The sequence below is a fragment of the Mytilus californianus genome, unplaced genomic scaffold, assembly GCF_021869535.1.
Source record: "Mytilus californianus isolate M0D057914Y unplaced genomic scaffold, xbMytCali1.0.p SCAF_10, whole genome shotgun sequence".
Taxonomy (NCBI): domain Eukaryota; kingdom Metazoa; phylum Mollusca; class Bivalvia; order Mytilida; family Mytilidae; genus Mytilus; species Mytilus californianus.
Window position 1 is genome coordinate 11,507,237 of NW_026262582.1, and position 14,427 is coordinate 11,521,663.

Genomic DNA, 14,427 nt, shown 5'->3' on the forward strand with positions numbered 1-14,427 from the left:
ATAATGTAACGCTTCTTTGATTGGATGACGTCAACCATCAGTTTTATGGTTGCCGGTCGAAAATCCAAAACGTCACTACAGACCGGCATAGCGAACGAGTTGTTATCAATTATATAAACACCGTAAGATGGTGTCAAAGGAAAACCACCATCTAAAACATGAAAATTAACAATTGGGAAAGAAAAATCGGCCCTTTTGTCATAAAATTTTGTGTAGAGTTTCACGTTTAAAACTAAAATATTTAAATCTAAGAAAGGAAAGTTTATATTTGATTTTTTTATTCAATGTAAGTTCCTTTGGGTAAATTTTGATGGTATATTTAGAAAATTTTTAATTATTTAACGAAACAATTTCATCAAAATAACGACAAGTGTTGTGGAATTTATCAATTTAATGCAATTTAGACGGGTCTTTACTGAGTTTGGCCATAAACTGTGATTCATAACAGTACAAGAACATGTCTGCTATTAAAGGGGCGCAATTGGTGCCCATGGGAATATGAAGTCTAATTGATATAGTTGTTGTATATTTCAGGTCAATATAAACTTTCTAACACCATAGCAAATGACCTAAGATAATTTCCTAAGTTTTTAGTCCTAACCTTTAAAACGCATATGTAGAAATGTCCACCATTTCGATGAAGAAAAGATTTAAGGTATATATATATATCTCATCGACCGATTTATTCTTTGAAAATAAAACATTTAGTCCTAATCTTTAAAACGCATATGTAGAAATGTCCAATATATCGATGAAGAAAAGATTTAATTGGTGACCGTTGGTTTTCCTGTTTGAATAGTTTTACACTAGTCATTTTTGAGGCCCTTTATAGCTTGCTGTTCGGTGTGAGTCAAGGCTCCGTGTTGAAGGCCGTATATACTTTGACCTATAATGGTTTATTTTTACAAATTGTGACTTGGATGGAGAGTTGTCTCATTGGCACTAATACCACATCTTCTTATATCTAATTAATGTATATATATCTCATCCACTGATATATTCTTTGAAAAGTCAATGAAACGCATACAACACTCATTCGCTTTTGCATTCATTTAAATGTAAATTTATCACTTCGAATTATCTTTGTTAATAGTCTATGGTATATATAATCTAGATCTACTAAATGTACATCATGGATAGTCAAAAAAAGAAATACCCACTTACCACCCCTAACAGACTTTAAATAAAAATAAGATTGAGAGTGCCAATAGTGAACTTTGAAATGCAAAATTTCATATTCTGACGGTTTGTAGCCCTATAAGTTTTCATTTTGCTACTGTAGTTTCATAGACAGATTATCAGATAAAAAGTTGGACATCATCTAAATTTCAAGAAATGTTATACATGGAGCAGAAGCCGCCTTAGTGAGCTACCATTTGATTTTTATGGGGGCTAGCATGAAATTTGAAAAAAAAGGCAGGACAGGAGTTTTGAGTAAAACAAAAAAGGCAGGATGAGCAACTTTGCAAAAAAAAAAAAGGCAGGATGACAATTTATGTAAAAAAAGTCAGGATATACTAATAAAAAAAGGCAGGACCGAATAGAGTGAAAAATAAAAAGGACAGAGATTACAACTAAATAAAAATGCAGGACAAAATTTTTCATCCTAGAATTGTTCTCAAATCCTAAAACGACTTTGCCCTAAATCTCAAGTTCCCATCGTTTTGATTGATAATTATTTTACTAAAAGACAAATTTGCAACACATTCAATTCGAGATGATTTAAGAAACCATATATATACCATAGTCACTGTAATGTATACATGTACTAGTTGCTCGAGTGGTCTATGGCGCTGGACACAGTGCAGGCGGTGTTGCCATGATGTCATAGAAGCAATGGTTCCAATCCCGCTGAGGAATGAACAAAAATTTGCTAACACAAATATATATATAATATATAGATGATCATTCCTGTACACTTAAAAATACTTCGTGTATTGTGATATGTCGACCTTGTTTAATATCTACGATAAGGTAACACGAAAATTTTTATCAATTTTTATATTTTTTATCAGCTTAGAGTTAGAGGAGGGATAAGGCGCAATGCAAGGCGGTGTTGTCGTAGGAATGAGAAGTGAAAAGTACAGGTTCCAGCCCCAGTCGAGGAGGAAGTAAAGAATACGTACATTGTTAGGTTGATTTTCTATGCTTTATATATATATACATATATATATATTAACATAATTTTCCATTTCATGAATTTGAATCTGTTTTCAACATAAATGTATATAATTATTTTTTTAAACAATATTTATTCATTATAAAAATCGTCATTAACATACATCACGCGAGTGCCTCTTTCATCTTTACCACGTGAATTTCCCGCTCTGGCCCTTTTCTTGGTAGCACCCAATAAGTAAAAACCCTTCATTATCTATGCATAGACCACAAGGAGAAATATTCATTTCATAAACAAACTGTACTGCAATAAGATTTCCTCTAGAATTTAAAGCAAGTAAAGTGTCGTTGTACTGGTCAGAAAGCACAATATTATCACTTGGAGTGACAACAATTGATGCTGGTCTGAAGAATTCAAAATATGCAGGTCCGCAGTAGGTAAATTTCATGCGACCACTTTTATCAATTGTTACTATTTTTCCATTCACTTCACTATCTGTCCAATCAACGATATAAATTCCATTTTTGGAGTCAGTACGGATTCGAGCCGGGTATGCAAATAATTTTCTTCCCTTGACGTCAAACTCAAATGTAATTTTTTTCTTGTAATCACTTCCAAAAATAACAACTTGCCGCACAGAAAAATCATTAAGTGGGAATGGAGACCCTTGTTCACATAGACCACATACCAATTCGTCGTCCATATTGAAATGTAAAGCAAGTAACCTCATTGGTTTAGGATCTAAAACAGTTTTGACTTGTCCAGACTTTAACAACGTGCGGATGGGACTTTCAGGTACGCGCAGAAGTTGAGTGAAAAGAACCTTACCCTTTTTGTTTACTGCAATGTCAAATATTGGTTCATCAAGGGTCACCAATGCTTTGATTGACTCTTTCAGCATTAATGAATTTGTCTTGTCCTTTGTTTGCCAGAATGTACACGATGTACATTTGAGCATAACATATTACTTACTGGCACACTAGTTGTATACGAATTTAAAATTGATGAAATAACTTCAGATGAAACCGCCATGGGAACATATTGATGTTCCCCAATGTTGTAAAAGGAAAGCACTTCATGATCCTTCGTAGATTTTATTCTTTCATGGATTCTGTCCTTACAGGAATTGCACATTAATATATCGCATTCTGGTGGTAGCTGTCGATAGTCTTGCCATCTTCTTAAACGGTACATCCTATACAACCGTAACCCGAATAATTCAGTCGTTATATTCCACTGCTCTACGATGGCTACATTAACTTCCGAGTGGGAGAGTCGATCACGGGGAGGGACTGAATTATTCGGGTTAATACAACCGACGTCATTTATATAACTTCCTGGTCCACATTGATACCTGTTGTTAAAAGCGCAAACTTGATTTAGTGAAGTAGATAAGATAAGATAATATAATATAAGATTATAATTTTATTATTGTAAAATGCAAACAATAGACTCAATAACAAACAAAAACAAAAATACAATACAAGCATGTATAACATTGACAAAAAAAAATAATAGACAACATGCCCCCTCCCAAAATAGCTCTGAATTATATTTTATATATATATATATTTAGAACAGAGATAAAGAAGGAAATGGTGCCTACATAAAATTGAGAATGGAAATGGGGAATGTGTCAAAGAGGCAACGACCCGACCATAGAGCAGACAACAGCATGTATCTTTATTAATTTATTCATAATCTTAGGCAATGAAAAAGTACAGAAACCTATAATAAAAATAGGCACAACCTTTTTCTGTTGATATATTAGTACAATATTAATTGTGATCAAAACCCTGATTCAACCCTGATTGTATAACAGTGTAAGATCAGTAGTGAGGAAAATGTTCGTTTAGCTGTGCGAGATTTATCAATTCGAAGCCACGTCATGTCAAAATGAGCACGTTCAGTCCAATGTCGAGAGAGTGTCATGCATTGTGCACGTAAAATTAAATCTTGCAAACGCTTCTTGACGGAGATAGAGTATATTGCAAGACAAAAGTTTAACACTACCCATATACAGTGGCAGTCTGATTTCCATCCCTTCATCCCGGCCAGTCAACCCATGTTGCAAAACTTTATATGTATAAAAATAATTAATCATTAAATATGATATATATGGGTGTTTACATCTACATCAGTTGGTGTCTAGTGGAGAGTTGTCTCATTGGCAATCACATCTTCTTATTCTTATATAGCCCTAAAAGTGTATGAAATATTTGCCACTTGACATTAAGCAATCGTCAATGAATCAAAACGCATGTCGAGTTTTCGATATTGCAAAACCTCTCCCTTCAGTAACTTTTATTTTGGCTTATTTTTTTGGACAATTTATATGCATAATAACATAAGAACCGTTTTGTTTTAACATCTTCCGCATCACTTAGCTAATGAGCACGAGAACATGTCACGTGATGAAAACTTTTTACATCAGCAGTCAAAATGGAAGATTTTTCGAGTTTCTTGTGTTTATTTACTTTTCTTTGTGTGTTAAATTTCCTTTCTGGTGTTGAAATAGTTAACGTTGAAAGTGAAGTAACAAAAGGTTAGTTACTTATTTAATTAGCAATATAGTTCTAATATTTTGTTAAATGATTTGAAAAATGATACGTGAAATGAATCTATTTACATGCATGTTGTGCTCATTAAATTTTGGATAATCTACTATATCAAAAACTTCTTGTTATATAGACAATTCAAATGTATTTCTTCAATATTTATTTTAAAATAGTAAATTATAAACCATAAATAATACACATAATGATTGTACTGTGTAAATACTCAACTAATGATTATCAGTGCACTTAAAACTTAACAAGAATGTAACCTTTGGTAACCTTTCACTAAATGATTAGATTACAGGCACACGTCAGACATGAAGTACACACATGCATATATTTATAGTTGTATTATTAAAGAAAGTTTAAGATTCTATATTTCTGTCTCAAAAATTAAAAGTATGTTTATTAAAAATAAAATTGGTGTGATAATCCTCAATTTAATGTACAAATGCGTCAACATAAATAGTGGGAGAATTTAACTGTTAAAGGAGTGGAGTTACGTCCCCTTTGATATTATCATATATGACAATCCTATCATTTTTAAATTCTTTGATCAGGTTTTATTTTGGAATTAAGCGTTACTTCCAGTTCTGATGTAATTCATCATCATTCAATCTCTGAGAGACTAACTTTGTATCCAAGACATCTTGCATGAAATTTCACGATTCCATTCTTCTCGCCTATCACTTTTTGTTTGAAAAGGGTAGTTTTATCGTCGTATTTTCCAGCAGCCAAAATTAAACAATTGCCTCCACAGGCGCTTGGGGAAAGGACCCCCTTTTTATGAATTTAAGAATAACATTAGTTTAAATATGATGCCACTCTATTCCTGGAAAACAAGAATAGAGGGGCATCATCATGATCATATACACATTACTGTTATAGTAATATAATATACATAAGAGCAAGAACACACCTTCGGGCCAGGTGAGGTAAAAAGAAAAAAAGGGGTAAATCCATCTTAGAATGTTATTCCAACAAAAATTTTTAAAAAAATTTTAAAAAGACGATTTTCATTAACAGCATTTCAGAAATATTTTTATGTAAGCAGACATTAACAGGAGATATTTTAGTTGAGTTATTTATTAACTTCGATTTCCCCGTGTCTCTTTGTCTTTTGCTTTCGAATTTATCATGTCATATAAAAATAAAATACGATGTCAATGGATGTGGGGTAAACGCCAATAATAACAACCCAGCTTAACAAAGAGCAAAACACATCTGTCTATTTCGTCTCTACTGTTAGGTTTTTTTAAGTACATAACATGCCCAAATCTTACAGATACCTTTTGGAATTCTGGGTCCTAAATGCTCTTCAACTGCGTACTTTATTTAACCTTTTTAACTGTATTGCCTCGAGTGTCACTGATAAGTCTTTTATAGACGAAAATGGTATCTATGATGAGTTTATTTACAATAAAATATCTTTCCTAAAGATAATTCCACATTTCCTGCATGACGTTTTTGGTGTGAATATCTCTGTCTTTCGAATCTTCATCTTGCTAGTTTAATTTTATCTACGAAATTATGATTGTTAAATTGTTGACTATAAAATTGCATAATTTTTTGAATAGAATGTTACGGAACACATGTTGGTTTTGGAATGTCTGGTAACCAGGACGACCATTACGAATCCATCCGCAGGAGATTCAAAGACTGCACACACGTGGAAGGAAATCTAGAGATAACTCATGTAGACAAGGCCATTAACTCTTCCTATGACATTAGTTTCCTGTCTTCAATCAAAGTAGTGACTGGTTATGTTTTACTGGGATTGTTAGAAGTACAAACTATTCCACTCATCAACTTACGATTGATCAGAGCAGACAGCACCTATAACATAATGGGTGAAGAATACGGCCTTGTGGTGGCCTTGACCTCCGAAGCCGGAAATGACCCTAAACGTGTAGGACTCCGTGAACTTCAGTTACCATCACTGTTAGGTAATAGCTTGAAATTCACGTCTAACGATCTTAATAGAGATGAGTGATTGATATAATTATATATTTCATGTCAAATTGCAGTGATGGAAGATACTGTATACTGTAAACCAACTTATTTTCGCGGATACTTTATTTCGCGTTAAGCCATTTCTAGCCCACTTTGCGGCGATTTAATTTCGCGATTTTTGATTTAATTTGATGTAGTTAAATGAGAAAAGATCCAAGTTTTATATTTTTCGCAACGATTTATATTCGCGAAAGTCGCGAAAATAAATCGCTCGCGAAAATTAGTTGGTTTACAGTAATTGTATATCACGAAGACTGATTTTTGTACGTTTAACAATTATATCATCAGTTGATCATAGGTAGTCTACATGATCCTTTGTCATACATTTACGCCTTTTTTAGACTTGTTTCCAGCCGACTTTTTATCGGAAATATTAGTACTTGTATTTCATAATTTTTATGTAGATTTTCACAAGGTTAATTTAAACCTGACAGATAAAAGCTAAAACGTTTACATTGTAAGGTAAAAAACCAATTTAAACTGAGGCAGAAGATACCAAAGAGAGAATCATAAGAGAGGCCGACCACACCATGGCAAAAAACAAAAAAAGGACGAAAAGTAAAATATCAGTCTACAAAACACTGTATAAAAAACTAAAGACGGGGCCATACGAACCCCACCGTAAACCAGGAGTGATCTCTGGTGCTCCAGATGGTCGAGTCAGTAAAAATGTATCACGTGTTATATATCTCCGTGTGCACGACACGTGTCTCTGGATAAACCTTCAGCGTGTACCATCGAGACAAAATGCCAATATATGTATATATATATATCAAACATTTCGGAGCTTTAAAACCAAGGTGACCAACAATAAAACAAAACAAAACAAATCCGTACATGTCTGACCTTTGCCAGAGGGATTTGCAACCTTACTTTTAGTACGACTTTATATTCTATGAATTGGATATATACATACAAAAATACAGTACATACACTTGTTACTGAGTAGATGATACACTCTGGGACTGATAGACCACCAGCAGAAATATCTATATAGTAATAAAAACAATGTTCATCCATCCTTTCTCTGAAAACACAAACAAACGAGAAAGAGCAAGAAAACTTAATAGCGAAGACTCATACTTTGCATAGTTAAAAAAATAGTTCCCCTTATGTCTTTATTTTTTATATCTGACCGATTTCTACAAGCTTTACCTAATTATGTCTGTCAGATTGTCTGTTTTCCGTTTGACGTTAAATAGTCATCAAGTGCTATTTACGGTCTATTATGAAAAAGAAGATCCGATTATATACTTGTGTGTACTTTTCATTCTCACCCACGATGTGTTTATTTTCAGAAATCTCCAAAGGAAAGGTATTTTTCGCACAAAATCCTCATTTGTGTTACATTGATACAATAGACTGGGGTTCCATTGTTCCTGATAACGACCGACCTGTGAAATATGGCGAACTGGCATATTCTGATAATTGTATGCTTTTTATAGTATATATATAAAAATTAAGAAAGATATGTGTATATTTTTTATTATATATAAGAAAAACAGATTGTTTTAATATCCGATAGTCTAGTAGTTTAATGTAAACGTGACTGTGTTTGACAATGACGACGGTTCCTAATAATGAAACAACTTGCAATGAACAATCTTATTTCTGAGTGGGTACTGGTATTTTAGAGAAAACCGTGATTAAATCTATTTCCCTAGACAACAACTTCTATTTACATGTTTGTGATAGTTGCAAATTAAACGCAAACACTTCACCCATCGCTACATGTACATGCATGTACAAATCCTGGTAAGGGCAGAGAAGATATCATGGACTGAAAGAAAGTTCAATGCATGCATTTAATTTTTTTTTTAAATTTAAGTCATATGTACGAAAGCCTATTAGGTTATTTATGTTTGAGAAACAATATAGGGTTAAAATTTAACTATTCAGGATATGGAAAAATGGAAAAACATAGATACCGAGTTCCGTGTGCATGAATAAACTTCATTTTGCGACGTACATGTACAAACTATAGACGTTGAGAGTCGGTTCATTTCCAAAAAAAGTCATTAGCCTTCTTAGCATATGGGAGTATCTGTCTACATTAGGAATAATACACCGTAGATTTAAATACATTTTTACGTTTCATTTCTAAATTGGATTTTGATATTGAATATCACAACTGATGCCATTGGTTGAGCCCTCCTTTTTTTTTTTTGCAAAGTGTCTCATCCTGCCTTTTTTTTTACTCAAAACTCTTGTCCTGCCTATTTTTTTCAAATTTCATCCTTGCCCCCCCCCCATAAAAATCAAATGGTAGCTCCCTTAGAGACATTTTGTTGTTGTTGACAAAGTGCATCTAATAATTTTTTTCCTGTGATGACGCTATAGATTCTGCAAATTTTTATTTGAATGTATTGAGTTTTTAAATATATGAAAATTGTCATTATGATGTAATGTTTTACATAAGCCTTTTATATGTGCTAACCGTTAGCTGACGATCATATTCTAAAATAGAAAAAATAGTATTTCAAGCATTTTTCAATTTTATTAATGTTTTTAACAAATATTTTCTTAAATGTTTAGGTGAAAAGGAGTGTGACCCTGAGTGTGAAGTTGATGGAATAAATCGTTGTTGGGGAGAATCTAGATTTATGTGCCAGACAGGTAATAGTAATTGCTTTATTTCGCTACATGTATAGACCGCCCTATTTTTTTAAAGTAAATTCTTTTGTTGAAAAAGTAAAGCAAACAATATGAGACGAACAAATAGCAACTATATGAATGACCTGTATGAGCGGCAACAATAGTCTACCGGAGTTCAAATTTCGCAAATCCTTTTTGAAAAAAAAACAAAATGCCAATAGGTATTCGCATGATTTGCAAACGGAATGAGACCGGTTCCGTCGACATGGTTGGCAGCTCTAGTTATATATGCATGCATCACATGCCGTGCGAATCCATGCTCCGTCAGAAATCGCACGATGTGCAACGGAAAAAGTTTAATCTACATACTGCGCGTATACGTGTTCATACAAGTTACAGAGCGATGAACTCAAAGCGAGATAATCAGATTGTATCTACTATTCCAAAAAAGCTGCTACGGTGGTCTTTCTTAGATTTGCATTTTTGATGAATAAGTATTTTTTTCTTCTTTCAGTGCGGAGCTCACATTGTCATTCTTCCTGTCCAGGCCGTTGCTATGACAGTTATATATTAGGTTGTTGCCATCCAGAATGTGCTATCGGATGTTATGGACCAAGTGATTCTGATTGCGAGGTAAGTTTGTATGCATAATTATAGAGTAATCTACTACTACGGGGGAGGGGGGGGGGGTTAACGACCTTGATTTCCCATGAGGGGGGTCTCGCAAGGCTCGCAAGGTCGGTATGTAGAGTTTTCTCGTAATAAATCCAATGTTGTATTATGTACTTCAGTTTTTGAATCAACCGATCTACTTACATATACAAAAAAACTCCTTCAAAATAATCTTTAGAGCTATCAGTTTTATTTATTAATGTGTGTGATCACAAATTAAACCAAAAAGGAAGAGGACACAAAGTAGACAACCAGAAACCATAAGTAGGAAAAGACAACCTGAAGACCAAAGGAAAAAACGACAAATACAAACCAGCAGTCCATAAAACAGTAAAATAGAATAATATTGAACAATAAAATTCAAACCGAAAAATAATAAATAAATAAAAGAAGAGTGTGTCTGAGGACATAAATGCCCGCGCTTAAGTTTAAAACAAACGAAAATGGGAAGGATGGACGGACGGAAAGACGGAAGGTCAAGGGTTACACTTAATGCCCCCGTCGCCTACGGCTGGGGCATAAAAGGGAGATATTGAATGATTGTAAATGAGAAAGCTATAAACAAGAGACCAAAGGAAGAGTGTATAATCAACAACATTTAATTCAAACATGTACCATTAAAACCATCAAAACGTTTTAACCCGCTGCAATTGTTTGCACCTGTCCTAAGTCAGGAATCTGATGTTCAGTAGTTGTCGTTTGTTGATGTGGTTCATAAGTGTTTCTCGTTTCTCGTTTTTTATATAGATTAGACCGTTGGTTTTCCCGTTTGAATGGTTTTACACTAGTAATTTTTGGGGCCCTTTATAGCTTGCTGTTCGGTGTGAGCCAAGGCTCCGTGTTGAAGACCGTACTCTGACCTATAATGGTTTACTTTTATAAATTTTGACTTGGATGGAGAGTTGTCTCACTGGCACTCATACCAAATCTTCTTATATCTATGTATTCCATAACGGTGAATCAAATCGTGACTTCAACTTAACATTACGATTCCCTGGGTCAATAACATCATGTATGACCCTCTATCAAGGAAATCATGATAGGATACTCAAGCCCTGAAATATATTATCACTTTGGAGATGTACACTCCAGACACATGTACTGTCATTGGCAACCATACCACATCTCTTTATTTAATATAGATGCTACTGGAATGTTGCCACATTAAAATGGACAGCTCACAATGTGAATACTGAGATCATTTATTTGGTCTAAAGGTCTTACGAGAGTGTCAACCAATATGCACATTAAAATGTGAAGCAGACCTAGTTGTTTGTTTAAGTCAAATTCAATAGGGTGGCAACGATAAACATAGTCATCAAACTTTTGAATTATTCAGTTAGAGGACATTTTCTATATATATATATGTCGGTATCCACAGTTGAGGGATGATGCTAGTATGTTTACACTTTCCTTGAAAAGCCCGAATATGAAGTATGCCTCAAACTACTAAAGGACATCTGCGAGAAGTGACCCCAGTTGGTCCTAATAGCCGAAAGTCTGATGAAAAGTTACATTTTATTGATAATTTCTTACAATTATAAAAAAAACTCATCAAATAGACCAGGCTTTTCGTCTACAAAAGTGTGTTCTTATTTTTACAGATGTGCAAGTATTTCCAGTTTGGTGATCGATGTGTTCCTAGCTGTCCCGCAGATGCACGTAGAATAGGGCAAGAATGTATAATGCCATAAAAGACAGACATTACAAGGGAGACAATTCTCAGTGCAAATCGATTTTTTTTTTTTCTTGTATGAGAACCATACAGCGGAAGCAGTTCACCCCGTCAAATTGTTTTCGCAGAAGTTGTAAAATGGTATCTGTAAAATAAAGCAAAAATTTAAAGACATATGGAGCGATTGGTTGTAAAAACGAGACAGTAAAGGCTGTATATATACGTACACGTAAACTCATATAGATTTGTATGTTTTATCTTAGTTTATTATTGTTGTGAAATGTATATATAATATATCAGGGATATACTATTCAAAATGGACCCAAACATTGTTGTAGAAAGTATTAAAGTATTTTTGAAGTTTCATTTTTTTTTTCAACACTGCATATCATTATTATTATTATTATTATTATTTATTTGTTTATTATTGGGGGAGGGGGTGCTACAGATTTTAGGAACTCCTGAAATTAATTTATGATTGCCTTGCGATATAACTTAGTAAATGGTGTATTTATTTCTTTGAGTGATTTAAAATTAACTAATTTATAATCATATTTGACAGCTTTTATAAAACTACATACTATAAACGTTATTGATTTTATGACAACTAAACCGCACAGAATTATCAGTAAATTATGTAATTTATTTTCCCCACACTTTTGATACTTCCTTAGGGCTAAAAATATCAAATAAAGATAATTTATATGAAAATTTAATATAAAAAAATGTAGCATGTCCTTTACAATCAAGTGCACTGTGTAATAATGATTATGTATCCATCCTTACCCCAAAATTATCAAGTCCATTCCGTAAATCTTTAATTCTTTATTGAAAATCCCAGTAATTGATACAGTTAACATTGTAAAACATGCGTACTTGCTTTAATAAAAAAAAATCTGTTGTTTAATTCATATATGACTTGACATTTATAAGATTTATGTATGAGGGAAATATCACAAAATATTAAACTTGTGTGAAATATCCCAGCTAATCCTGCAATTTGTTTGGTACTTGACAGGGCATATGAGACCATATACCCTGTGAACAAAGACGAAGATCAGAATGATTTTTAATATGAAGCCAGAACGCTCCGGTATAATATAATTATTGTATGGGATTCACAGGGGATAATATCTCATATTCACTGTCAGTGCATAATAACCATTTCGCCTGACGTTTAAGGGGATATAAATATGAGCCCATATCTCCTATGAAGATCTCGAATAACATGCATGAACCACATGGTCTGGGTGAGGTAAGAAAAGCTCCATTCCTCGACCGGTCGTCACTTAGTGAAGCTATTCGCGTCTGTTCACTTCTTCCAGTGTGCGCACTTTATATATTTAACTCCTCTTTATGAACGCCAGACTTTTAAGTATAGCAGTTGACTTTGTGATATCTACTAGTACTGTATATAAAGTTTACAAGCGTGAACCTTGAAGTTCTAAGAAAGTTATGTCAAAATCATGTACATGTATCTACATTATAAATGCCGAAGACGACTCAGAGCTGTAAAAGAGTTGATAAACTGTGGTTACTTTTACATATTTTTTCCACTGAATGAGAAGGAAATTTCTAACCAAACAAAAAGTTGTGTTAGAGGTAAAGCTATGGATTACAATTCTGCTCGTATACACCTTATCGCTATTCCCGGCTGACCCGAGAATCTGTCCCGCTTGAACTATTGACGTCACACAACAATCACTTTTGTATTATGACGTCAAAATTTTCAGGAACCTGTGTGATGTCCAGTAATGGCGGACAAATAGCGATAAGGTGTATTCGTTCATTTTGGTTACAGATGTCCTTCGAAGCAAAATGTCGTCCATTTTGGTTACAGATGTCATTCGAAGCAAAATGAAAAAAAAAAAACAACAAATTAACGTTTCAAAATTGCCCTGAACACAGAGGCTAGCATCAACAGTAACGGTTAGTGGTAATTGCATTTTATATATGTGACACTGTTTTAAAACCTTTTTATATATGAGGGTGTGGAAGTGGGTTTACAGAAAAGAGAATAATGGGCAAAACATATATATAAAGAATATAGAAAAATGGAGAAAAAAAATAAAGAATAGAGAATAGTGAGGTGCTAAAATTTTAAAGAATAGAGAATAATAGGCAGAAAGTATAAAGAATACAGAAATGAAGGACCCCCATCCAGACCCTTATATATATACTTTAAGCTCTTTCTTATTAACATTTCACTAGGTGTCACCAATTTTTGAGTGAAGTACGGACAGTGAAAATAAGCAATTCCTCTTAATATATGTATCTGTTACACGACATGAAATCTCATGCCAGTGACATTATTTTCATTTAAACACCAAACACACAAAAGATATTCTAAGTATTTTATATCCTGCACTTCACTTTAAGAGATTATATATAAGAGCGAGAGATTACGTTTCCATAACTATTGGTATTAGCTTTTTTATTCCAGATTTGTCATGTTAATATAGTTCAATTTAAACAAGAAATAAAACATAATTTTCGTACATTGGCCTGATAAATTGAAGAATTACCAGGTGTGTTTTCATTACTTACGCGGAAGAAGGTAACAGTTTAACTTTTATCAAACAGTTAATTTCAGAAAGATCAAGTCCCTTCAACGTCAATAAAATGTGAGAATAAAGATTTAAAAAATTGTTTCCTTAAAAAAGGAAATAACCCATGTTTATTTCTAATATACCTTGAAATTTATTGCAATCGTTATCGTCCCGTGAATGTAAGGTGTATAAGATTTATTGGTTGTTGTTTGCTTAAAGTCTAATGGCAAATATTTCATGTATGTT

The 14,427-nt window shown here is 33.4% G+C and overlaps 1 protein-coding gene across 1 annotated transcript; it reads left to right on the forward strand.

Annotated features, from left to right (window-relative positions):
- The first annotated feature begins 4,529 nt into the window (after positions 1-4,529).
- Positions 4,530-11,998, forward strand: LOC127717608 (epidermal growth factor receptor-like). The gene is made up of 6 exons (XM_052223327.1): positions 4,530-4,664; positions 6,255-6,623; positions 7,989-8,120; positions 9,226-9,306; positions 9,800-9,918; positions 11,562-11,998. Exons 1-6 carry the CDS (start codon positions 4,562-4,564, stop codon positions 11,649-11,651), a joined length of 894 nt encoding a protein of 297 aa, XP_052079287.1. The 5' UTR covers positions 4,530-4,561; the 3' UTR covers positions 11,652-11,998.
- Positions 11,999-14,427: the final 2,429 nt, after the last annotated feature.

What these genes read in the sequence shown, in the direction of transcription:
- LOC127717608 (XM_052223327.1), top strand. Translation starts at nt 4,562, where the DNA reads ATGGAAGATTTTTCGAGTTTCTTGTGTTTATTTACTTTTCTTTGTGTG. An exon ending in TCAGTTACCATCACTGTTAG is followed by an intron (nt 6,624 to 7,988) that starts GTAATAGCTTGA and finishes GTTTATTTTCAG; the next exon opens with AAATCTCCAAAGGAAAGGTA. An exon ending in CAAGTGATTCTGATTGCGAG is followed by an intron (nt 9,919 to 11,561) that starts GTAAGTTTGTAT and finishes TTATTTTTACAG; the next exon opens with ATGTGCAAGTATTTCCAGTT.